This window comes from Melospiza georgiana, chromosome 1, assembly GCF_028018845.1.
Source record: "Melospiza georgiana isolate bMelGeo1 chromosome 1, bMelGeo1.pri, whole genome shotgun sequence".
NCBI classification, from domain to species: domain Eukaryota; kingdom Metazoa; phylum Chordata; class Aves; order Passeriformes; family Passerellidae; genus Melospiza; species Melospiza georgiana.
The window spans coordinates 29,926,796-29,953,490 of NC_080430.1; the positions used below are offsets into that span (position 1 = coordinate 29,926,796).

Below are 26,695 nucleotides of genomic sequence, written 5' to 3' on the forward strand. Positions count from 1 at the left end.
AATAGAAAATGTGACCTCTGACCTGGTGAGAAAGTATACTGTAATGCTTGGAATATGGTTAAAATATTAGTTTTGAGGATAAATAAAAATTGGCTTAGGAAAGCAGCTCCTCAAAGAATACTTTAAAATCAAATTTAATGAGTTCAGACTGAAAATGCTGGAAAATCTATAATGTAGACATTTTCCACTTTTATTCAATCCAAGTATTCAGCTGGAAAATAACTTCCACGATATACTTCACAACAAAATTCAGATGAAAATCACTACCCAGTGGAGACTTCCTATGATCTTTCTCTGATTTCTGTTAAGCCTCAATCCACACATTTCCACGTCTTAAGAGAACAGTTTCATCTAACTTCAAACACTCTGCATCTCACAGTCTTGAGATATGAACATATTTTCATATTCAGATGTTCCAAAACATATTGAGATGAAAGCCAGCTGAAATGTTTAGAAACTTAACATTGGTGAGATGAAGATGCCACGAGATTTGCTCCTGTTATCTTTGAATGTTAAAATAAATAGCCCTCAGCAACCACAAGCCAGCACCAGAATGCACTGTGATTGTTCTGGCCTTATCACTAATGAAGAGAAGTACCAGGTTCCTAGTGGTGTGCATCATCTCTAGTTTAAAAATTGCCTTAGCAGGCACAAAAGCCTGGTAATAATTTCCAATTTAAAACAAGAAAATTCTGAAAAGATACAGGAACTACAGAATAGAAAGCTGTAACTCTGTACCAGAAAATTTAACAAACAATTAAATACTCAATAGTAATAGCAGGGAGCAATTTAAGATTATGAGAAAGTCAACATGCTTTTGTTTTTAAGTTTGAATGTGCATTCTCACTATATTTCTTCAAAGGAGTGGGTGACAGTTGATTGAATTTACTGGGATTTTCAAAACTTTCAACAAAATTCCTCCCCAAAGATTTTGAGGAAAACTAAGGTTCCAAGACATAAGACAGAAGACCTGCCAGGGATAAATCCTTGCTCAAAAGACTAAGTAGAGCAGGTAGGAGAAAATGCTTAGTCCTCAGAACAGAACCCACATAAGTTCAGGTGGGATTTGTTATAGGATCTATGTTGTTCAACACATTCATTAAAAAATTGGAAAAAATAGTAAGTAATAATATGAGTTTGCTTATGATATGAAGTCCATTAGGGTAGTGGCTGACTGGCATGGAATGCAGGAAGCTCATTATGAACTGAGTAACTAGACAATAAAATGATAAATGAAGTTGAAAGTAAGTGATTGTAAAACAATTCATCTCTATTTCAAATTCTAAATTATGAGATCCCAGCATACAGTAGCAAGCTCCTGTGCTTAGGGCACTACTTTGCAAAGAACCACCTCTTTCTTTGTTTTCCAATCTATGTTGCTGCTCACTAGGGGACACACTGGAGGCTAAAAGTTTACACAGATCTCAGAAGACAAGAGCATGGAGCAGAAACCCATCAGGGCTAATACTTCCACAGAAAACCTCTCTGGCTCAGGAAATACTTAGGAATTACTGAGTGTAAGGAGAAAGTTTAGGGATGTCATATATGCTTGCCCTGGTCTGATTCTCTCCTAGGGATTTCCTTACAGCTACTGTTGGACACAAGACAATGACTTAGAGAAAGTTCTGATCTGGTCCATTATGGCCATCTTTGATGCTGACATTTTGCAGTATAATAAATCCCACTGCAGCAAAACCCAAACCTGGGATGTATCAGGACAGATACTTCCACAGGCGACGGGTGACAAAGCTGAAAAAGGTCCAAGGGCACAAAGCAGCTACTAGGACAGACCAGGTATCACTGGGATCTGATGGCTGTGCATGCTGGGGCATTTTTCATTCTTGACATTACTGGGCCTTTGCCATGTGTTATATCACATTTTTAAATACTTCAGCATTTGGTATGATGCATAATGGATGACTTTCACAGAACAACTGGACACAAACAACAAATAAGACTTGAGGCTTAGTGTCAAATACATACAGAACCCCCAACCGCCGGTCTTCCAGCCCTTCCAAAGAAATACCCCAAAGTTAGCCTGAGGCTGGATTACTTGACTCCTGCTAACATATAGCAGTAGAGGATGAAAGAGGAAATTAATACTCCCAATATAGATTTGATGGTTACTGCTTCTGCTGCACAAATTTTAGGAATTACCACACTATAAGAGCCTGAAGATCTGTTACAACTACTAAAATGTACAGCTTGAAGAGAATTTTTGTGTTTAAATGGCTGAAGAACTTCCTAAGTTTTCCTGGTCCAATATAGTGATGAAAATTGCTACAACCTTTACATACTTTCACTATAAAACTAAACTTTGCTTTGAAACTGGAAAAGTTATCTGAAGAATTTCAGCCATATTTTTAATTGAAAAAGTGCACTCAAAATACAAAACTCTTTAGGAAACCAACACAACAGCAAGCTGTTAACATTTTCAAAATGCCTCTTAAGCACACAGAACAATTTTAGAAAGCTTCTTTGTTACTGTTGTTTCATGTAATCAGAGCTAAGCTAAAAAAAAACCAGAAGTATTCTGTACTATAGGTATTTTAGTCACCTACTAAATGATGCCTCTGGGAGACAGCATGGAAGCCAAGTGAGAAGATTCATTTTTGATGTCCAACTTAGACAGTAAAAGAGTACAAACACCACTTTAAGTGGAGAATTGCAGCACTAACAACTCAAAAGTGCAACTGCCCTTAAACAGATGTAATGGTCTTCAGAGGTTTCTGTCAGGCAGGCTAGCAATGGAAAGAAAAGTTAAAAGGCATTTGTTTGCAAACAAAATTTTGTGTCGAAGTCCTTTCATCTTAAATGTTTATGTTTCCATTAAGAGATAAGAGGTCAACATCAAAGCTTTAATAAGAAATAAAAATCAGAATAACTCATACTATCAGATTTGAAGATGAAACTCAGATTTGATGCTCATAGTATTTGTTTTTGCAAATGGTTCCAATTCAATGTTTGTTTCCTATTACAATAATGTATCCAGAATAATTTAAAGTAACATACTTTTCAAGTTCCTATATTGTATATTACATATTTTCCTTTTCACTTGAGAATCTGGTAGTTCACCTCAAATCCACTTGTTCCCCAAAATTCTTCATATTAAGGAGCTATTTTTAGAGGAATATGTATTATACAATTAAAATGTCCACAAAAGAAACAACTGGCAACATTTATTGAATAACACTGTCAGAATGGCTGAACTGAGGTAAAAGAGCAAGGATGTTTAAAGGGCAATTTATGAAGTCACGACTTTTAGGATATGCCTACATGCCTTAATCACTTTGACTGACAAGTTGATGGAAGAACTCTGATTTCTCCAATTAGAAGTTCAATAGCTGAAGCAAGTCTAAAAAGGTCATGTGTAAAAGGCATAAAATATTAACCTCATAGTTTTCTGTGCAGCTTGTTAAACTCCCAGAACTTGTAATAGCAGAGACAAATTGAGCAACTTTCTGACCTTTCTGTGATAAAAACCTACAGTTATTTAATGAAAGCCGTAAAGGTTACCAATTATTTTTCTTAAAAGCCCATCTTCCTCAGACTGGGAATTTGGTACTGCACTGAGAAATTAGTTTGCAGAAATATTCATTTGAGTGCTTTTAGAAGAGTTGCAAATCTGGAGAAAATCTGCTGGTTTGTTACCTGTTTTGGCTAGAAGAGGAGGAAGACTTGAGGGGAAACAAGAGAACAACAGAGAAAGGTGTCAAGAGAAAAAAGCAAGGAAATAAAAGAGCACATATGCATGCATTCAAGGTAGACACACCAAAACTCTGAAATAAAAGAATAGCAATCCCAATTTTTTGATCAATATTATCCAGTATCAAGCTTCAGGATATCTACTAAAATGAGCAGCCAAGCAGCTGTGCTTCCCAAATTGTCATGCACCAGAGTGCTGCAAGCAAAAGTGAGGTCACAAAGTTCTGTGTTTATGACCTTTCCTGACTCAAAGCCCAAAACTTCAAAAGCATTTTGGTAAAATTTGACCTAATACATTTCTTAATTGACTAATGTTCCAGAGACATGTTCTTTTTTTTAATTTCTTGACATCCTGTGAATGGTACAAAAGAGATACAAAAGTCCAGCTTGATCAAATAGATTTCAGTTCAAAATACAAAGCCATGTTTGTAAATCTTTCTCATCATGTCAGTTTAACTTATTGCAAAATACGCATCCATGACTGATTGCAGATAGTACTAATAATTAAGAATAAAAATGTGTAAAGCCTCCATAAATATCAGTTTCTGGTTTTACTGGTGAATGACTGCCTATGAGTTTGTATTGAGAAAGCTACAGATTCTGATTTTTATGGGCCTATCCATATAGAAAGGTTCAGACTCATTTGGTTTTCTTTTTTGTCCTAAACTCCATGGAAACAAGACCACTCTGGCTCATCACATAATTTGCACAGTTTTCCTTGGTGAAAGAGTGAATAGTCCATAGGATCACAAAATTTAAAAGTTCAACTTCTACCTCTTGAAAATACTAAACAGTAATTACTTGGCCTTAAGGATTTCTAGGAATAAATGTAAGTAAATAAATGCATTACAATCTATTACATCATTGCAGCTGAAATTTTTTAAAATGTCATTTTTGCTGTCTCCAGACAGCATCCCAATCATTTTAATCAGATTGCAATCATTTGACCAATTCTATGCTGATTATTAAGGAATTGAGAAGCATGCAGCGGTCATGTACAGCAGAACCTATTTTTTTTTTAATGAGTTTCCAAAATTTTATTTTGTGATTTTGCTTCATTTGCCCTCCAGGCTCATTATCTCACTACTGGTTGCCAAACCAACTTCTAGTTTGTGGATTATCCCATTGAGGGGTGTGTTCCCTCTTTTGAGAAACATTGCCTTAATGTTTACCCATAATACTATTTTAAGAGATCTTTGATGAAAAAGAAATCATAAATGTTTACCTTTGGGGTTTACCAAGACAGACATAAAACACTTCTAGCACACTAAGTATTTCTTGAGCCATCAACCACACTGCAGACGAGCCTCTTGTCTTCAAAAAATCTTTAAGGCTACAGTAAGTGTTCAGTATGTTTGCATAAGAAAACACCCACAGTTCAGGTTCCTTTCAGTTTCAAACAGCTTCATAACAATTATTCTATTGCATCATTTGTCTCTTTTTATTGTAGGTACTGTGATTTTTCTGGCTGTCAGTGAATAGTTCCTTTATCTTAACCAAACAGAAGTTTCAGAGGCAGAAGTACTTGGGCCCACTGTACCCTAGGCAAGGCCCAGCACATATTTGCTGCTCTGACACAACATTATGTCAGTGCTTCTCTGAAGTAGGATTATTTTGAATTCACACAGTTCTATAACCAAGATATATTAATGTTACTTTCTTATTTTAAAGCTTTCTGTGGTTTACTATGTCCATCCAAATGTGCTTTATTTTGGATTATTACTGTTCCTTTTTAATCCTTCCAAACAGTAACAGTCTTTATTGAAACTTACAGGCCAAGATTTTATTTCTGTAAACATTACAAGCTGTTAAATTTGAACTCCCATGCTAGGAAATGCTTTTACTTGTCTCTTTTTATTATTTTATTGATCATTTTTGTAATTCAGTCATAAGACTGTTATTATTATTACTATGAATATTTTTAAAGGGAGAAGAGCAGTAAATAAAGAAAATAGGGGTTTTTCTTAAACATTACTGTCATATTCAAGCATAACCCCATTAACTACCTAGCACATGTTTAAAGATAATAATATATGTGTGTGTGTGTGTGTGTGAGAGAGAGAGAGAGAGAGATCAAGGCCCAATTTCAGTATAATTCCATTGTTCAGAACATAGAACAACAACATGCAGCTGAGGTATCCTCCTAAATCTTGTGCCTCCAATGATAAAAATCAATAGTTTTAATATATATCCATCCCTGCATGCATGCAATGGTTTGACATTCGCTTTCATATTCTTTGGGGTTTTAGCAGTTCTTAAGTCTCCTTCTAAGTACGACATTATTTACTAATAATTTGGCATCTTTTTATAGGTTTTCATCCTAATATTCAGAATTTGCTTTCTCCATTACATCCTTCTTGATATGATTATTAAAACAAAGATTCTTATTCTAATATATAATACCATACCAGTCATTGCTATTTTCAATGTGAACTTCTCATTAAATTAAGGAATTGGAATTTTACTAACATTTTCATCAACCCTTGCCAGTAATATCATCCATTAAAAAATGCACCTTTCTCCCTATTTTTACTTCACATTACTTATCAGCTATTTCCTTCAAATTATCTGAAAAATGGTCATAAACAAATTCCCTAAGTTCAGACTCAGATACTGAATACTCTTTGGCCCTTTGCATTTTGAATGTGTAAACCACTTCTAGCATTGCAGAACTGTTTTAGAAAAGAAAAAAAAAACATAAATGGAAATTAACTGTATTTTTAGCATGCAAACTAGAGATTTTATGAAGTGGATCTGTATATCAATATCAGTAATGTGGTATTCTATGCGTGATGTTTATAAGACAAATAACTATTTGTGTACCATGCACTTGTTATAGGCAAATGAAAGGTTAAAAGCAGGTCATTTATACAGCACATTAAAGCCTTTTTCTCTCATTCTCCTGATTAGTTTCTTGGTATATCAAATAATCATAAAAATACTTCGCATCTTTTTCTACATACCAAACAAACACTGCTTTTAAGAAGTGAAAGTAAAGGCTCATACTTTTTCTTAGGGCTTCACAGCTCCTTCAATACCATCAAAACTGAACTCCATGATTCTACAAGCATTTAATTTCCACTTCCAAAACATAAAAAAGCTATATTTTCAAAATGTATTTATTTCAACAAACTTGCTTTTCTAATGCAAAATCCAAAAGACTGCCCCCATTTTCTTTTATATCAACATATCCTTACACCCACTTAATCAAATAACCCTATGAAACATAACATAATTTCACCTGAACATTACCATGGCCTTGTCTCAATAAATTCCCCTTTTTTTAAATTAGGAAATGTGTACCTATCAGCTGTGTATGTCTGGTAGTGATGATATAAACCTGTCAGCTAGAGGAAAGCTCCATGAAGTAACCTGTCATCACTCTTTTCCTGAAATAAACTACAGCTTTCTGGGACTTCTAGAATGCATCTAGTGACAGAAGTTATTGCAATAATAGGGTATCCTGCATTAGCACAGGTGCTTTTTTGTGTTTCTACTTCTTCTGGACTCCTCATCATGCCTATATGAATGATGGAACTCATGTACAGGTTCATCTATTAATGGCTTGTACTAGAAGTAAAATACCTTGGTGACTGAAATCATGAAATTATGCTTTGGACTTCAGAGTCAAAAAAAAAAAAAAGAAACTATTTTAAAAATGTTTTTTCATGTAAAAATTTGCTTTTGTTCACAGTCTCTCAGTCCCACCCAGACCAGCAATAAATTTGGGGCTATGTAATTTCTAGATTCATACATCAAATCTTTCCATAGGCCTTTACCTAGAAACAATAATGTTCTATATAGATCTGCAGCCAAAAGTAAACTTGATACATATATCACATATATACAAATGATGTGTACAACCTATTCTTTTGTTATTGATCAAAGTAGACAGCAGGAACTCAAGACTATATTCCTGTCTCTGTGAGCATGGACATGTTTTAAAGCCTTTATAAAACAAGACAGTTAGAAATAGTTTACTTACTTTTTGAAGTGTTTTACTCTATATAAGACTTTCTACATGCTAATAAGTGATGATTCTCCCTACAATGATCTTACATAATGATTCTAGCTTTTATTTTCAAAGAATGGAGGCAGCAGTCTGCTGCAATTCTCTTATCACCACAGATCAAGAATTCCCACTGAGATCTCAATTGCTCTTATATGTGCCCATTAATATTAAAATGTCTTGTTGACATGCACATCAAAATCCACTGAAGATTATAAAAGATTTTTCTGTCTTCCAGTCAGGTTTACTAACTGTTGCTATCCACATGTGTCTATTTGATTCACTTGAATATAAAATCACATACACACAATGAAGTCAAAAAGGCAAAAACTGCAGTTAGACCACAGCAATATCTGAAGTGTTCCTTTTTACCATGATAAGGCGACTCTTAGAGCTATATTTCAATAGTTATTCAAATTATTTTTATCAAAAGAAGCCAGAAATCAGCCTGAAAAAATGGGATTTGATAGCAGCAGAAAGAAAACTGATCAGTTGTATGTCCACTGGTGTTTTACAAACAAGAGATGAACTAATGTCATATAATGGCAATGTTCATATTGTGTTGGCATTAAAAGTCTATAAAAACATAAACTGATAGGTATTGATACTCACAGCTCTTAATAAAGCAACAGAATTTGATGGGAAAAAATCAAGTGCTTGGTATACCAGAAAAATATTTAAAATTAAAGCCACATGTAGTCAATTATATATAAACCCAAAGATATAATTAAAAAAAAAAGCAGTTAAGATTACATTTATTCTTCTTTATTAAAATTTCTAGTTTGCTTCTTCCTTCAAACTTCAGTTTGCTGAGTTAAAAAGCTGAAAAATTTTATCTGCACTGGAGGCAAGGCAGCCCACTCTTCTGGTTGACAGAACATGTTTCCCAGGCAAATGGTTTATTTTAAAATAGCTTTTGTGAGTACAAAGTATGTTGGAGTGCAAACTCTTTTTGCCTCCAGCTGAGGCAATTTGCTGCTATTACAGACACTGTTTCAACACCTATACACCATGCCCTTCCTGTCACCTGAGTACCAAACTCATTTTGATGAGGGACATAAAACACTGCAGAATCACTGGCTGAATGTATTTCACTATTTTTCTCTTTTTCTAATGCTGAGAAAAAGCAATTTCCTAAGCAGAAAAGCAAAAAGGGTCCTGATGTTTTCATGCATTTCTAAAAGGTGTTTATCATTTATTCCTCTCTAATCAAAAAGCTTACATTTTTGTTCATAACTACAGGCTTGTCTGAATTTTGAACAAGAACAGGCAAGAATCTTCCAAAAAAATCCTTTTCGTGTCATTTTTATTTCCCTTTGATTTTGTTTTAAATGAAGATTCTATCATTAATCATATAAACTGCAAAAGAAGATAATTTGCACACAGAAAGATAATTACATACCTTATATTGGATAAGGAGACCATAAACTAAAATATTTTTCTTTTTAGTTTCTCTTGCAAATTTCTTGATTGTAGTTAGGTCTTCCATCCCAATACTGAAAGAATTATTTTCTGGAATATCCAAGTGCACCTGCAAAAGAACAGATGAGGAAAAAACAAAATCCACTTTTTCCATAGTGTGCCAGTTTAGACTGATGGCTTTTAGTATCTGATTTTTATGTGTTAAGCATACATAAAAATACAGACTAAAAAAGGCTTTTCTTAGCTTCTATTTACTACTGAATTCCACTGCTTACACATTTAGGGACATGAAAACTATTTTTTTCAAAGCAGAAGAAACCAATATGCCAGAACATGTCATGCATCTTAAAAATATTCAATTAAATTTGAAAACAAACAACATTCTTTTATAAGCTCTAGATTAACTTTCAGAGGAGTTTTTTTGCTTGGGTTTTTTACTATCAGAGGACTATAGAATACACGTGTCTTTCATAAGTATCTTGAAGGTTTTCAAGACAAAACTAAATTCTTTAAAGTTTAATTGGAAATGTACTATCCTTTCAGTATAGCAAATTAGTTGCTTTTATTGGGTTAATTTCAAGATAGCACTTCAAGTTTAAAAAGCAGAAACTACCTCAAAAGAAGCCTGAGCCCTTGGGCAGGGAAAGGCAGGTCTCATTTCCATCAAGGATGCTGCACAAACATGGCAGATCTTACAGGACCTGAACTGAGTTTAAGAAGTGTTTGGACAACACTCTCAGGCACAAGGTGTGATTCTTGAGGTGTCCTGTGCAGGGCCAAGAGTTGGACTCAATCATCATTGTGGGTCCTTTCCAACTCAGAATAGTCTGTGCTTCTGTAACTGGTATTTCAGGGAGGTACCAACTAGCTCAATCCTTTCCCAAGTCTTACATATACCACATTTTATTCAGCTTCCCTCCAAAACTTCTATTAGCTGTAGAAATCAAAATTAAGTATGATGATTTGTACATATAAGGTTTCAATGTCTATTAATAGCAGAAATACCTTTACTCCTAAAAGGAAAATTATTTCAAGTTCTATTTGTACTTTGTGTTCCATTTACACTGACAGAAAATAGGTCCCCACTCATTTTCCCTTGGAGCACTTTTTAAAAAAAGCTGTTTATTTCCTAAATGCATACTTACCAGAAGCAAAGCTATTGTCTTCTACTACACAAGTAGAGATTAATTTTCACACACACTCATTATTTCATTATTTTCTACCCAAAACAAGGCTAAGTAAGTACTACTCATTTACAGCTATTTACAAGAAATTATTAAACCTATTATTTTGAGAGAACTTAACCTAGCTCTTCTTTACCATTAACCTCTTTAACAGCTTTGAAAAGAGATTTTTCTCAAACTAACTTTGGTACTGAAATGCAAATAATTGCAACTACAGAGCTGAAGTACTAACATTCCTTTCTTTCTAACCCTAAGCAAAGCAACAACATAAAAATCAAATCCATTCATACCCTTTACAAACATGAAAATGTATTGCTCAAAAAAGCAATGTCAGTTTAAGAATATGATTTGTCAGGTTACAGCATAATTTAAGATACTGCCTTGATGCAAACAAATAATTGCCTCAAGTTTACCTCTGTGATGCCTATTTCTCCTGCAACATTAATCTTCCTTTTTGTCCAGATAGAGTGATCCCATTGCTGCTTCAGCTTACAAATGCCATGAAACAACCCAGTCAGGCACCAGGATAATGGATAGACTTTGAATCTGGGGCAACTGATAGGTGGGAACATGAAAAAAGTCATCGTGTCCAGTGCAAGCTCATCTTTTTATTGGATCAATGCTCACTGGGCTGGTTAAACAGAGAGTCTGGCACAATAATAACACCTGTCATTTCTACAACTAAAGAAGATGACTATTGGAAGGGAAAAAAAAAAGACTTTTTCCTTAATTATCATATTATTATGAAGAAATTGCTTTTTGTCATAAAATCAAAGAATAGACAAGACCTTTCCAATTACCCAAATACAATTGCATTAGACTGTTCCTAGTTATGAGTTTGGAATAGAAGCAGTCAGCTGCTCTCCCCATTTATTCTTTCAAGAGTTTTACTTTTGAGAGTAAAAAAACATGTTTCCCTTATAGCTGGTACCTAAGACCTATGCATTTAAATGTCAATATACTGCTTAAAATTCTGATTCACATTTGTCTGAGAACTATTAATATTTCCTTTTACATTGAAAGAAAGTGTACTACAGGATTTTTCATGAACAATTATTTCAGTTATTATGTTAAAAAGGTATATATACAGGAAAGAATAAAGTTGATGAAAATCCCACTCATGAGCCTTAGAGAAGAGGACACCGAACACTGAATTTAAATTAAGACTGCTGAAGGAAGTTTCTGTCTACCATAACATCTGTAATGAGTTTTAGAGCTCAGAAGTTTAAAGGACTCCAATACTTTCCAGTGATTAATAGGAGACAATGATTTGTTAAGCTAATTCTTGGCACTCTAAACATACCTACAAGATCTCTTCTTCTTCCCTTCTGGTATTTCTAAAAGATAGAGTGGTACATCCACCAGATGCCCAAGTGCAATTAGGCAACATAATTTTAACAAATGTATTTCTATCAGTGTTTTAAATATTCACAACTGTTTCCACCTAGTTATGAGATTTTCTTCCAATGTCTAGTTCTTAGAAATTTCAAGTAGTTGTCAGAAACAACTGATGCATGTGGAGTATACTAAAGGGATTAAATTTATTATTTTCTCCTACACCTATTTTAAAAGGAGTCTACCTAAATAATTCATGCATGCTTCAGGCTGTTCAAGCAAATATACTTTCATTAAAAATGGTTCTGGGTTCTACAATGACTTCAAGACCTAGTATCTCAGGGGCAAAACCCGAGTTTCATGGGGAGATAGTGTAAGAATTACTTGCATTACTATTTCTTAGGAGATACTAAGACCAGAATATTTATAGCTTCAAGTATTAAACTATTTTCACATTCCCAGCATCACACTCAAAAAAGTATTTAATTGAAAGTCCAGACTGGAAAGTGCTATCAATTGGGCAAAATAAGTATGCTTTTGACACTTTAGCATTAGCTAGTTGATAAATAATTCCAACTTTATCTTCACACTCAAAATACAACAAAGATATATATAAATACAACAAAATATAACAAAGATATATGGTTTTGTATATTCTTGCTAAAAGACTAATGAAAACTAATGGAGTGCAAAAAGGACTGTTTTGCACATCCAGTGGCTTTGCAAATGACCAACAGAATTGGAGATATGTAATTGCTCTGATTATGAAAGGCAGAAGTAATTTATCTTTGATAATTCAGTAAAATAAGGTTATACCCTGAAGTTTCCCAGAAACAGGGTCAAGAAAATAAGATGGTCTGGAAACAAAATGTTAAATATTGATATTCATAGAATCACAGCAACTCACTCCAAGAGAACAGCATACAATAGGTGAGGCTATAATAGGTATGATAGGCTCTACAGAAGGATCTGGACAGGCTGGATCCATGGGCTGAGGCCAAGGCTAGGAGGTTTGAGAGTGCAAAGTGCCAGGTCCTGAACTTGGGTCACAACAACCACACCCAGCACCACAGGCTGGCAGAGTGGCTGGAAAGGTGCCCAGTGGAAAGGGCCCTGGGGGTGCTGTTTGGCAGTGGCTGAGCAGGAGCCAGCGTGGGCTCAGGTGGCCAAGAAGGCCAAGGCATCCTGGCCTGTACGAAAAACACTGCAGCCATCAGGACCACACACGCATCGCAAAAAGGAAAGCCACTTAATTCTGTTCCAACTGAGCATCCAAGCACAGCACAAGCTTTGCAGCATCCCCACAGAGACAGAGTACAACAGCAAGGCAGGAGTTAACAGTTCAGTACAACCAGCCAGCCACAATAAGCCCTTCCAGAAATATATAACTAATAAACTGTCATTTGCTAATGTCAGTTTGTTTTCTGACAGCATGCAGTACATTTGTTGAAGTGAAAATGAGTTTCTTTGGAGACCAATTTACAGTTTGATTTTACAATTTTATTCTGAGTTAGCAGCAGTGCAAATCTAGTCTAATTTTAAAATTATTTATATTACATATTACTTATATTTATATTAAATAATACTTTAAAAGAATAAATGAGATGTTTTCTACAGTAACTTGCAGAAGTTACCTACCAAAATAAGGACAACTGGATATAAGAGAGGAATAGTTGATTTTTCCAACACATCTACTAGTTCCTGGGTTTCTTGAGTGGCCCACCTTTTATCCTAAATAAAAAGAAATGTTTAGAATTACTGAAAACAACATTTATTTCATAAAAATGGAATTTGCAGAACTGTTATTTACCAGAAGAACATACATCACTTTTTTACTTTTGGGGTGGGAGGGGGATGGGGTTTGGTTGATTAGCTTATTGTTTTTAATATGTTTTTAATATATACTTTCATGATATTTTCTGGTAAAGTTAGATGTTTGAAAAATAATGAGATTAATAATATTAATAACCCTTCATATATATATATATATATATATATATATATATATACAACCAAACAAAAAAAGCTTAAGGGTCTTGATTGGTCTCAGATATGCAGATATGGTTCATCTAAAAATCAACCTGTTCCCATACATGGACTCAAATACAGATCACATGGCATGCACATGTGCAGAATGGGAAACACTAATTTAGACACAGTAGTAATGAATGCACAGTTAGGTGACTTCATATATCACAGGCCTCTCCTTATAATAACTCACTTTGATACAATAGTTATGAGAGGAAATTTTAAACTACTTCAGATTTTATCCCTCTTGTTCAAGAATTCACATCTGGTTAACAACACAGTGACAGAAGTGTGGAACCAGAGGAGAATGGACAGACCAGTATCTCAAACGTCGATTTTAGTGCACATTAGAAACACCAAATATCAGAATGAACACAGCACATGATGACAAAAATAACAAACAACTTATTACTCAAATATTTAATTATTATTTACCATTACTAGTAAGTTTAAGTGTAAAATAAAAGCACGCATCCTCACTACTTACATTTACACAAACAAAATTGTAGCACCGTCCTGAAAGGATGTTTTGTAGACAGCTATCATTTTTGCTTAGAGACATTGAAATAGCTTCAACCTGATTAGACAGAAAAAGAAAAAAGTAAAAAATTCTAATTCATCATTAACTATCTGCTAAAGTTTCCACCACTGTAGCAGAAGTTGTTCATTTAAATGATTTAAAACTGGCAGTTATTACTTCCACTACAAAAACAAATTTGCTCAAAAGTTTGGGGCACTCAACAGTGAATCAAGGAGCCCAACATTTGTTGAAGTATGCTGCCCAGGGTAGGCATTCCAGAAATAGCCCTGGAAGCATCAGACACGAGTGCTGCTGCCTGGGTTCGGATGTTCAACTGTTTCGAGGGATGAAAACACTGTCCATAAAATGATCTAATTATTTTAGACCTCTAATTCTGAGAAAACCTCTACAATACTCAGATATATATATTTTGTCTTCATGAAGTTAAAAATAAAATAAAATAAGTATGCAAGAAAGACCAGGTGCACTGGTATTCCAGGATTCTGCCCAGAACAAGAGTACAAGACTCATCTAGAGTTTCTCCTTGAAATAATTACCTCAACAAATATTTTAAAATACTTTCTTAGGCACAGACATATGTATTTTGCAAACTTTAACACAAGCTAAATAATCTTATCTTTGTTAAAATATAAAATAGATTCTACTACCTTATCAGCTTTGATATTGCCTTAAGTACAACAGTAAACCAGGTAGCAGAGGGTGAATCTGTTCCCTAAGAGAAGATAACACTTTGAAGCAAATAAAAAATCTTGAAATTCAGGAGAAAAAAAATCTTCATATTACTTCCATTAAATCTGCAAATCCCACTGTTTCACAGTACAACTGAGCTTTATTTCTTCCCAAAACACATGTTAAGTATCATAGCAAGCAACAGAAGTAATACACTGCTGTGCTCCCTTAAAATGCCACTTAATCTCCAATCCAACAAAAGTACCAAACACAACATTTAAAAAGGCTTTGCAGTGCTATGTAAAGCTGTATTTGTTAATTTTTGTAATAATCAGAAGCTAACTTGTTTGCAAAGGAAGATGATTTGAAACTAAGATGTTGATAGTGATAGTCTAAATATTTTAGAAACATTTTGGGGTCAAAATTTGATAGCATAGACACAAATAGCTGAAATTTAATTTTTTAAAATTAATTTTTTTAAAAGTCACAGAAGGTACTAATTACTTTGAATTTCCAAAACTACTCGGAAAATGCAGCACTCCAGGGCTCACCTGGCTTGAATCTCTGAAGATGTAAAAGCAGAAATCCCTGGTAACTCTACAACCTTGCACATACCTCAATGAACATGAGCCTACTGCAAGCCAGTGTCTTTTCAGAAGGTATTTGGAACATGACCCAAGGCAGAAGGCCTACTTTTATTTTTTGCTTTGAGGTATTAGAATACATGACACTTAAGTTTTGCTGAACATTTAAAAATTCCTTTAGTGCATAATTTGATTAAACTTCAACAATTTTATTAAGTAACACACTAGCATTTTTTGAGCGCCACATAATCCAGCAAAAATGAAATAAAAATTTTTTGTTGGAAAAGAAGCACAATTGCCTAGGTAGAAGCTTCAATAAATCATCATTTAACTAAAATTAATTATTATTCTATTTGCCATTTAATATCCTATGCAATAGTACTTTTTTCAAATTATAATTAATATTCATCAATGTTACCAGTAACATTAGAGAGGAAAAATTACCTAAAAATACCACCTTGGTAAAAAGTGATTCTCACATAATGTTTCAGTGTTTAAATAGAAAGGAGTATATGGATTTCCTTAACTACTTCTGGTCCTAGTAAAAAGTGATATTCTTTAAATTTTTTTAGTTACCAGATGCCCTGTATTGAATTTTTAACTTTATTCAACATCCACTTCCATAAAGTCAAAAACTAATACCAGAACATTTGGAACCTGCAAATTTATTTAAATTATATCAGAATTTAAAATCACAATTAACACCAATGCCACAGATGGACAATTCAATCACTTAGAAATTGGTGAATTTTTACTAGTGAAATGCTAGCTCTTTTTCTATTTGAAAGCAACCAATTTTTTTCATATCCTACTCATGGATAATTATCCAGTCACAAAAATGGCACACAGCTTCATCCAGTTGATTCCATTTCATGTGACAGCAGCACTTTGTCACTAAAGAAACAGGAATACATGATTCCCACTCACAGAAGAAAATACCTTCAGCTCCCATTTAGGTTTGTTTGCTAAAAAGAAAGGGCTAAACAACAAATGTAAGGGAAAGGGATAAACAACAAATGTAAGGGAAAACTCAAGCTATGTCTTTCACAGTATGATATCTTAGACAAAACATTGATTCATTAGTCATACTGTTTACAGTAACACTGACTAAAGTACTGTTAAAGTACTTCATAAGAAACAGCTGTAGCCTTAAAAAATTTTTAGAAATTATTTTCTTTATCTTATTAGTTAAATTTATAGTTCTTTTTTCCCCCTGCTATTTATATTATCATGTTAGTAGAGCCTCTCTCAGAAATCCTTCTAAGAAAATTTCTTTTTAATTCTTCTTTAAGGACATATGTAGAAGTTAACAAATATTCCACAAATACGGTTGCTACAGAGAACTGGAGTGTCAAAAGTATCTAAAATGTTAAAACAGTGGTCCCAGATAATACGTACTCAACAGAATGATTCCCTGTTGGTCTCTTACTTAGATCAATTACCTTCCAATTATACCTTTGAAAAGCTTTCAGTGCACTACACCTACGTTGCTTAAAATAAGTATTTTGCAAAAGTCAAATCTCTCTCACACAAGGTACTGTGCTTCATTGGAGAACAAATAGGCTTGTGCATATATTCTTTCTAAGGTTTGAAATTCTGTATATTGGTAAACTTAAAAATTAACTCAAGAGATTTTACTGTTTAAAACATAGGGATAAGTGAGTCCTCCTACTAACAGCAGAATAGTTTATACAGAGATAAGAGATTTAGCAATGCATCTGGTGTCAGTGAAATGGAGACATACTTCTTCCCCATCATACAGCCATTCAGATTTATTCAAGTCTGCTAATTTTTTTCACTTTTAGATGTTGACAATTAATAGATATAAAGCAAGATTCCATGCTAAATACAGTTCTTCCTGAACAAAAACTTTCAATGCAATGTCAAATGACACTTGCAGATAAAGGACAGCAATACAGGTTCACAGGGAAACATATCCTTCTAATAATTAACAAACCATGCAGAGGATCAACAGACATGAATAAAGCCATTGCAGAAGTAACATTATGCAAATCAGAAAACTTGAATTTTTGAACAGTTATTCCTGTCTGTTTCTCTGGGTAACAGGAACATGTGATATCATCACATACTATAAAATTAGGAATCACCCCAACACCGGTCTAAGCAATTACCAAATGTCAATCACCTTTGGAAAATGGAAATATGATAGCTCTAGTAGAAAGAATAATGAAAAAGCAAAAGACAGTTAAATGCCAGTAGAACATCCCATCAATATCCTAAAGCAAAGACTCCTATGAGCATTCACTGTGAGGGAAATGTACCCCTATTGCTCTACAAATAGGCTGATTAATTTGATTTTGCATTCACAGCTCTGCAGGAAAACAACCTACTCTAATTGGTTCATACTCCAAGTCAGACTTCAAAGTAACAAAAGCATTTCCTCTGTAACATATTTGTAACAACTTGGGTTTACTAAATTCATAAAATCTAAAGAAAATTTCCTCTCTGTTGTCTGCATTCAATTTCTCCTCTAATCTAATATGGAAATTTTAAGTGGACTGTAAGATGCCCCTCTACAGCACAACTGGAGAGAAGATGCTTCTTTCTTGGTAACTTCCACACCTGATGTGAATCCCCTGTGATAAATACTACAGTGACACAGGAAGTCTCAGTTTCTGTTTTCACATTATTAAAATAATTTCTTAGGAGTAGTGACAACCAGAAACATTAAATTAATCAGACAGTTGATAGCCATAGAGTTGTACTTACTTTTATTTGGCTTTTCAGAGATTCAGGAAGGAGGAAACCTACTTGTGCAAGAGTTTCCTTCACATTGGTGATAACACAAACTTGTTGTGATAGGTTGTCTGTGATAAAGAAAAAAACCTTAGACTTCATGCAATAATAAATTAATCCAAATTACTAATCTGCTAAACATTACCTTCAATCCACATATTGTTGTTTCTTGACAGAATATTATCAACAGCTGTAAATTTAAAGGCTACACAGTACAGTTAATGTAATTATATAATTTATATAATATACATCTCAAAATTCAAATTATATTTTATATTATTTTGTACAACATGAAACCATTACAGGTCTACCTCCAAAGCCCATTTAAATTTATTAAAAGATATTTGTTCAGGTCCACATTGACACTAGATGACAACCAAGAAAACTTTTTGAAAATTTTATCTCTCATATCACTTCAACAGATAACTAAATGCAGTGTCAGTAATATTGAGTAAATAAAGGGGGAGGCGGGGGGGAAAGGAAAAAAAACCCAGGAGATAATATAAGTCATATTCTCAACAATATATACTAAAAAGTTGACAAAAAATGAATTAATGATACTGTTTAAGGAGACAGCAGAGGTAACTCTTCACCTCAATAGCAAAGTTGCAAAGTTGTGACAAATATCTTGGCCTGGGCAACTTCCTAGATCTTTTACTAGGGGCAAAATACAGTATTTTGTTGCTATGAGGAACAGCAGTTGCAAGTTATTGCCTGATTTGTTCCACAAAGCCAGTATTTCACAAAATTAGTAATTTCTCTTGTTATTGACAACAGGTTTTAGATTCAGTGAACATTTTCCTTTCATTAAGCCAACAAATCAAAACTCAAGTCTGAAACTCTCAAGTCTATTTAAGGCCTTTATCCTTTAGATGCTGAATTAACACAGAGAACAAACCACAAGATTCCCAATACTTTTGGGATAGCCATTCCATAAGTGACTAGAAATTTCATACATGTAAAGTCTAATTATTTTTAAAACAGACTTCAATGAAACTCCAGAGACAGAAATATACCAAACACCACCACAAAATAAATTAGGAGTGAAAGACAAGAAAAATTATAAAAAGATGGGGTAACTGGTCTTCAAACAAATCTGGATATAAACAATATGTATTTGTTGCATATGGAAAGTTATTTCTATAATTACATACCACACAATAAGTTCAATCAGATGCATAACCTCAGTAGTGCAGAAACATCTCACTTTCTATTGTAAACTCACAGACTTCTTTATAAAAGTAGACATAAAGACCTGAAATTTAATTTTAAAACTGCTGTAGAGTTAACACTATTGGAAAGTGACTTGCAATTTTTAAGCAATTTTCTGTGACCAGGAAAAGTGATTTCACCACTGAGAATTCCAACAGATAATTAGAATGATTTTTTGAATAATGGATATTTATTATGTTTAATATTTATAATGTGACAACAAAAATACTGGTGGCAACTGAGTTTGTATTAAGTTAGCAAGAAGGGGAGGGAGGAAGAAAGGGAGAGAACAATAAACATCTGCTTATAAACCATCACAACCAGATGGGAGTGAGAATTAAAAAAATGCATGGCCAGTTCTCACAGGATTGGAAATCAGAGGATACCACAACTGTGGGAGAAATTATCTTCCCATAGATTCACTGGGCAAAAAAAGTATACTGAACATGCATCACAGTTGGCTTCTACTTAATAGAGAATAACTTTACAGTCTGAAAAATGGGAAACCATATTGAATTAATTTCTTATCAGCAGAAAGAAACTAATGGGTAGATTGAAATCAGAGCAAGAGCCACTTGAATTTAGTACTGTACACAAAGTGCAGATACAAAATAGATATACATAATAAACCAGACTAGCATATCAGATTTCAAGAACTCAGACTCCATTGAACTAAGTAATTTAATGAAGAAGGTCAGATTGGAGCTATTACAAAAATTCACATGTGGAAGAAGGCTGTGGAATCCAAAAAGGGACCATAACTTAGGCTCAAACAGTTCTTTTTAAAAAGAAGTCTGTAATCAACAGCAAGTGTCAGAAGTATTCTCACAAAAGACCGCTCAAAGGCTGCAGCTATAAAAACCCATCTCACTACTCTCTCCAGCCCTCTTAGATCTCTAATTTCCTGTAATATAAATGAGAAAGGAGAGGCAATTACAAAAAAGCAACTGAGATTTGCAGGCTGGGTTTAATAAAGAAGAGAGAAAACACAATGAAGTGTGGAAAACTGTATTTTTTATCCAGAGAAGAAACAAAACATTGCAAGGGGAAAGTATGTTAATAAAGTAGGAGGACCTTAAAGTAATGATAATACAAACATTGAAAAGATGCTGCATGCTTTTGAATGATCAAGGAAATGAATGAAGGAAGTCTGGAAAATCATCTTCTATAAAATCATCATAGTAAAGCAACAGTTCTGTTCTAGTTGAGGTTTGAAACTCAACTACCATTTAAATCCAAGCTATTTCAAGTGGTCAAAAAAGATCCATATGTTAATTTAGACTGCACCTTTGCTGCACTGAGGGAAGGAAGACTGAGTGGAGCTTTCCTCCCCAGGACTGCCTGTGTCCCACTTCTGCTAAGGTGATGGAGCTCTGTCACTCAGTGTAGTCACACTGAACCCAGTGAGCCCAGCTGGAGTGCTGGCTCGTAACTCCAGGGATTCCATGGGCTTTGCTGCCTGCCAGTGAAATTCACTGTGTGCAGCATTTCATTCCTGGTTTTTCAGAATTCTGTTTGGGTGAATGAAATATCCATTCTGGAAAGCCATGACATGGCCATGTCATAAAGAATTTTAATACTCAGCTAAAAACGTTTTGTTTTCCATTGGACCCCTGGATAATTGAGGCTGGAAGGGCCATCAGGAGGGTCCCTCATTCAAACTCCTTCTCAAAGCAGGATCACCCACGAGGTCAGGCCTGGTCACTCAGCCCCTTACTGCTCTGCCAACCTGTTCACTACTTGATTGTCTGTCAAGGGTGAAAGATGTAATTCTTTTTATCAAGTTGGAACTTCCCTTGGTTGAGTTTTAGTGCTTCCTTCTGTCCTCCCACAATGAACCACAGTTCTACTTAACTACTTTCTGCCATAATTTCTTTTTCTTCATTTGCCCAACACTTTTTTTAGTTGCTTTCTCTCACTGTTACATTACATATCAAACTCTCTACCTTTCTTTGGCTTCCTCTACTTATTTAAACTTGCTGTTTTCCTGGAAAATGCCTCTTGCTAACACACATCAGCCAATTATTGCCAGCTTCATTCCAGCGGTACCTGATAATGGAGTAGTGTTCCCTATTCACATGGATCACATTTGATCCCTTCCAACACTTTTAACATACGCTCAGAGCATATTTTTTGCATTAAATAAAAAATAGCTTAAACTTTGCGCTGTCAAATTTAAATATTAAATTTCCCTATCAGGGGTTTTCTTCATTAAAGTTAAATTTGATACAAGATTTCACAATTTATTCCATCAAACCTATTTTTTCTACATCAGAAAACCTAATTTTCAATTTCTTCACACCCTCCTTTGATATGCTGAAAGCTTTAGATCACATAATTATGCAGCAACACCTGCCACAGTCTTTATCCTAGAATCATACACAATTATAAATTAAAATGTGTTCATGTTTATGGAACTACCATAGTTAGATGGTGTATTAAGTGTACTCTGATGGGAGACTTAGAAGTTTACCTTGAAGAGCATGCCACAAACAAGCAGCAATTAAAATAATACTTTGTTTGAATAAAGATAATAAATATCATATCCTAGAGAATTAATACCATAAGAAAAAAAATGCATCTGAATGGCAAATAGGTTTTAGCCTACAGACATAAATTTTTTTCTCTTAATTGCACATATACATGTGTACATACACTTGTTTTTGGAAACATGCTTGTACCACACCATTCTTAGTTTTTTCCTATTATTTTGGAAGCACATCCTAATCATCAAAATGCTTTTGAAGTTTGTAGTGAATTCCGAGTAGTAAATTAATTTATCAGAATTCCATTTGCACTTTCTCCATAGCAATGGCTTGACTGGTCAGGAAATTCAGGATGGTTTCCTCTGGCATCTTTAGAAACACCTTTGATACGAAATGCTGCTACTGTAAATATAAGAAAAATTAAATAAATACTGCCAAGCATTCATTCACACCTAACAGAATAGTTGAAGTTGTTATTTGAATAATATAGGTAACCAAAAATATCTAACAATTTTTTTTTTGTTGCTATTTACCCATTCCCCATGTCTCTGTAGCCACAAAAACTAAAAGTCAAACTTGACATTGACCCTATCAATATTAGTACAGAGGAAAGAAAGGAACATTTTGTGGTAGAAGGCAAGAAAAGAGGGTTGTTTTCACCTGACAGTAGCTATTCCAAGGAGTATTCCCCACCTGCCAGTCTATTTCTTTGGCTCAGAGCTTAGAATAGCCATTTGTTCATGAGCATGCTCATGAAAATGCAGATAAAATCTCTGTCTTTGCTAAACAAGGCTTATCTCAATTTTTATTTTTATAAACAGTCACATAGTTTCTTCACAGAACACAAGTCATAAACACTTTGAAGGCATTACAATCTTTTTCTCGGCAAAAAAACTTGCAAAAATCATCATTTTATCTGCCTCAACAGATACTTTTTTAGCTAAATGTGATGGCAAATTATCCAATCTGCAAATGCATGCTCTTGTGAAAAAGTAATTTATAAAGTAAGGCCCTTGAGAAAAGAAAAACAAGAAGGAGGAGGACAGAGAGTCAAACTGTAAGTTACAAACTTCTGAGAAGCACCATTTAAGTTTACATGTTGGAACTAGAGTTCAAAGTTATCTACCTTCAGGGCAGTAATCCTAATGGAATTTTTTTAGGATGTTTTGTATTAGCCTGATCTTAACTACATTTCTAGATGAGTCACCCTTATTGTAAGACAATGTTTTCTTACTTCAAGACTATTAAAAATAGGCGTGTACCACCTTGTCTGCATACTCTACAAGTTTATACCTGCTTAACTAAAGAAAAGCATTAAATTTGCTTTTTACAGAAGTTATAAAAGAGAATTGAAGAAGTCAGGAAACTAAAAAGAAATGTTTTAAGAAAACAGTCTCAAAAGAAAAATAACTCATTAGTCTATTTACATCAGTGAAATGTATCTTTGTGTTGCCTTGAAGAATGATATGCATGCATATAATATTTAAGGTAAAACAAATGCATGTAGGGATGTATATTTTTCTTACTTCCACCTGAGTCAAGTTTAGCAAGGGAGAATTTGTTGAATTCCTGAGGAAAACCAAAAGTTTTGATCACTAATAAACTGCAGATGACAAAATTTGGAATCGTAGTCACAAAATTAAATGTGTACACCCAGTTCTTCATCACTACTGCACTCATCCAGAGATAAAACGTGTATCCAGCACAGTAACTTAATAATAAACAAATAATAAATAAATAAACAATAATAAATAAATAAATAAACAATAATAAACTTAATAATAAACAAATCAGCTGTGAAGACTGAAACAGCAGTGGGGAGCAGTGTGAGGTCAGAGCCCTTAGTACCCAGCACCCTCCCAGCCCATGCATTCAGTTTCTGGGCCATCTCTAGAGGACCTTGACAGCATGCAAGGCAGCATTTAGCGAGCTGGTATCTTGCAGCTCTACTTGACAGTCATGTAGGACTTCCCCCTGAGGCACTCTACATGGCACAAGAAGTGATAAGCAAGAGCACATCACTTACACAAGAGCATGTAGTGATAGGGCAAGTGGGAATGGCTTCAAACTGAGATTAGATTAGATTCAGATTAGATATTAATAAGGAATTCTTTACTGTGAGGCTGGTGAGGCAGTGGAACAGATTGACCAGCGATTATGTTGATGCCCCATTCCTGGAAGTGTTCAATGCCAGGTTGGATGGGGTTCTGAGCAACTCAATCTAGCGCAAGGTGCCCCTGCTGATGGCCATGAGCTTGGAACTAGATGGTCTTTAAGGTCTTTTCTAACCCATTCTATGATTCCATGATTCTACAATATAACACCACATAGTGGGTTCTGAACTCTTAAGAAAAGCAGACACTGTGATATAGTCAATTACCCAGCTTCTAGGAAAGGCCTAACTGAGCATGCCTAGGCTCGTTGGGATGGTTGCCATTCTCTAAGGTGACCTGTCCTTGAAGGTTTCCCACAGGTGCAGCACAACACAGCAGAATAGAGCTAATAAGATTTCTTCTGTAAAACTAACAACCATAAGACAAAAAAAGGCCATACAGGGGTACATCAGGATGATGCTCCAAAGGACAAAAATACATACTCCCCTTAAATATGATTTAAGTGTGGAATTAACTGTGCATAAATCATCTGCCTAATATTAATTTACATGGCTCAAGTGTCCACTACCAAAATAATTCATGCTATAGTCACCTGAAGGTCTGAGATTTTAAGCCTTTTGAAGGGCACAAAATAGATAAGGCACAACTTTCAAACTGCTAACTGTGCCAATTCAAAACCCCATTAAAGATAATTAATGATGCAAGATAGCTCTGTTATGCAGTGTCCTAATTTGCTATGAAGGATTCATTATACTACTTGCATAATGAGCAAAGAACACGTACAGCTTCTGCTTCCTGAACTCATGCAATGCAGCAAGAAGCAAATCTAAACTTCAACAATCTTAAAGTACAGATTGTCATAGAGACCACCATAATAAGAATACTGTGGTAACTGAAGCAGATATATTGGATGCTGCCACAGCAAAGGGACATTAGATAAGTAAAGGGATTAGCCTGACTGACTACCACAAAAATCTTCATTTTTACTTTAAGATACACAAGCTTTTTACTATAAGCATTAGCTGAAAGAAGACTGTACTTTAAGAGGCTTTAAAAAAAAAAAAAAAGGTGGTAACATGACATACATATATATATGTCTATATATACATACATAGTCTATATATATATATATATATATATATATATATATATATATATATATATATATATATATATATATAACAAATGTAACAACTAATCTCCTTTAAAGATCTATGAGATTACTGAAGCCCTTGTATACACAGGAGCATGGAAATTCATTTGGATAAAGGTTAGTTTTGTTCCAAGTCTGTAATTTTTTGACCACTGAGGAAGAGTCTGGCTCCATCTTTACTGGAACCCATTGCTTGTCAGAACCAGAAATTTCCAGGCTTTCCACTTCCATCTTTTTGATTTGTGCCTGAAAAATTCAGTTAAGTAGTTGTAACAGGGCATTCTAATGTGAAATATTTACCTGCTGTAATAACGAGACTGAACAACTAGCCAGTCACTCTCTGTGACCTCAATAGCACACAGGTTTTCCTCAAATTTCCTTAAATATTTCTCTGGAAAGGAAATTTTAATCCAAAGGGAAGTCCCTTTCTCTTCATCAGTTTCTGGGGTTTTATCCCTCAGTTCTCAACGAGGAGTCAGGCAAGGGTCCCCTGAATCACTGCCTATCAGTTTACAATAACTATCTCATTGTACAGTATTTGAGAATTCTTCCTTCCTACATTGTTTTTAGAGCGAGTCCACCTAGATAAAGGCTAAATCCAGTCTTAATGTTAAACTGGTATGAAACCACTGCCACCAGGGGAAAAAAAAAGGTTAACAAACTGTTCAACAAAATATTTAGAAATTAATGAAATACCTCCATATCACATAACTGCTATATCAATTTAGGCAACAACTGCCTGTATGTAAAACAGTGAAGAAGCCCTAAAGAGTTAATATCTCATTTTCACTGCACTATGTAGAATAGAAAGACTCAATATATTCAGAATTGACCTGAAAATGAAAGAAAAAAAATTGCTTATTCCTTATAAGGTGCTTCAAAATTAATATCTATTTGACTGTAATATACACAGTCTTTTATAAGGTTCTGTATTCTGAGAGAAGTAAATAAAGATAAATATTCCTAATAGAAAGATATCAGTAAACAAGCTAAAACAACTTGCCTAAGCACATTTTATCCATCACATAACTTTTCTTAAAGACATTTCAAACTATCACACACAAAACTCTTAATTAGAATCAGGAATATGCAAACTGACAGTCACAAGGACAAACACGTACCCTTAATGATTGATTCAGCTGCATACAGATCCCGCTTGTAGGTCACCTAAAGGACAGACAAGCCTCATTAGATTTAACACAGCAAGAAGGAATGTAAAACCAATAAAACAATGCCCTGAAGGCAATTCTTTACATTTTAAACACCATAAACAAGTGATATTGTCAATTTCTTAATTTTGGTAAAATATCACGGGCAATTTATGAGAACAGAAGTTGCAGAAACTACTGGAGACTTGAGAAAACCTCTTTCCCAAACACTTAAATCTGCTTAGAACTCATTTGAAATCTAAAGCTTTTTTCAATACTTTGAAAAATCATGAAAACATGATAATGCATCAATTTTTTTACACATCCATTGTACTGTAATTTTACTGC

General features: G+C 34.4%; 1 protein-coding gene across 1 annotated transcript in view; it reads right to left on the bottom strand.

Moving 5' to 3' along the window:
* CRPPA (CDP-L-ribitol pyrophosphorylase A) overlaps positions 1–26,695 on the bottom strand; it is a 106,623-nt gene that overhangs the window by 34,051 nt on the left and 45,877 nt on the right. The window contains exons 5-9 of the mRNA XM_058040479.1: positions 26,321–26,366; positions 18,208–18,305; positions 14,171–14,260; positions 13,294–13,386; positions 9,117–9,245 (exon numbers count right to left, since the gene is read on the bottom strand). Coding sequence (XP_057896462.1) covers positions 9,117–9,245; positions 13,294–13,386; positions 14,171–14,260; positions 18,208–18,305; positions 26,321–26,366 — 456 coding nt within the window. The remainder of the gene's footprint in view (positions 1–9,116; positions 9,246–13,293; positions 13,387–14,170; positions 14,261–18,207; positions 18,306–26,320; positions 26,367–26,695) is intronic.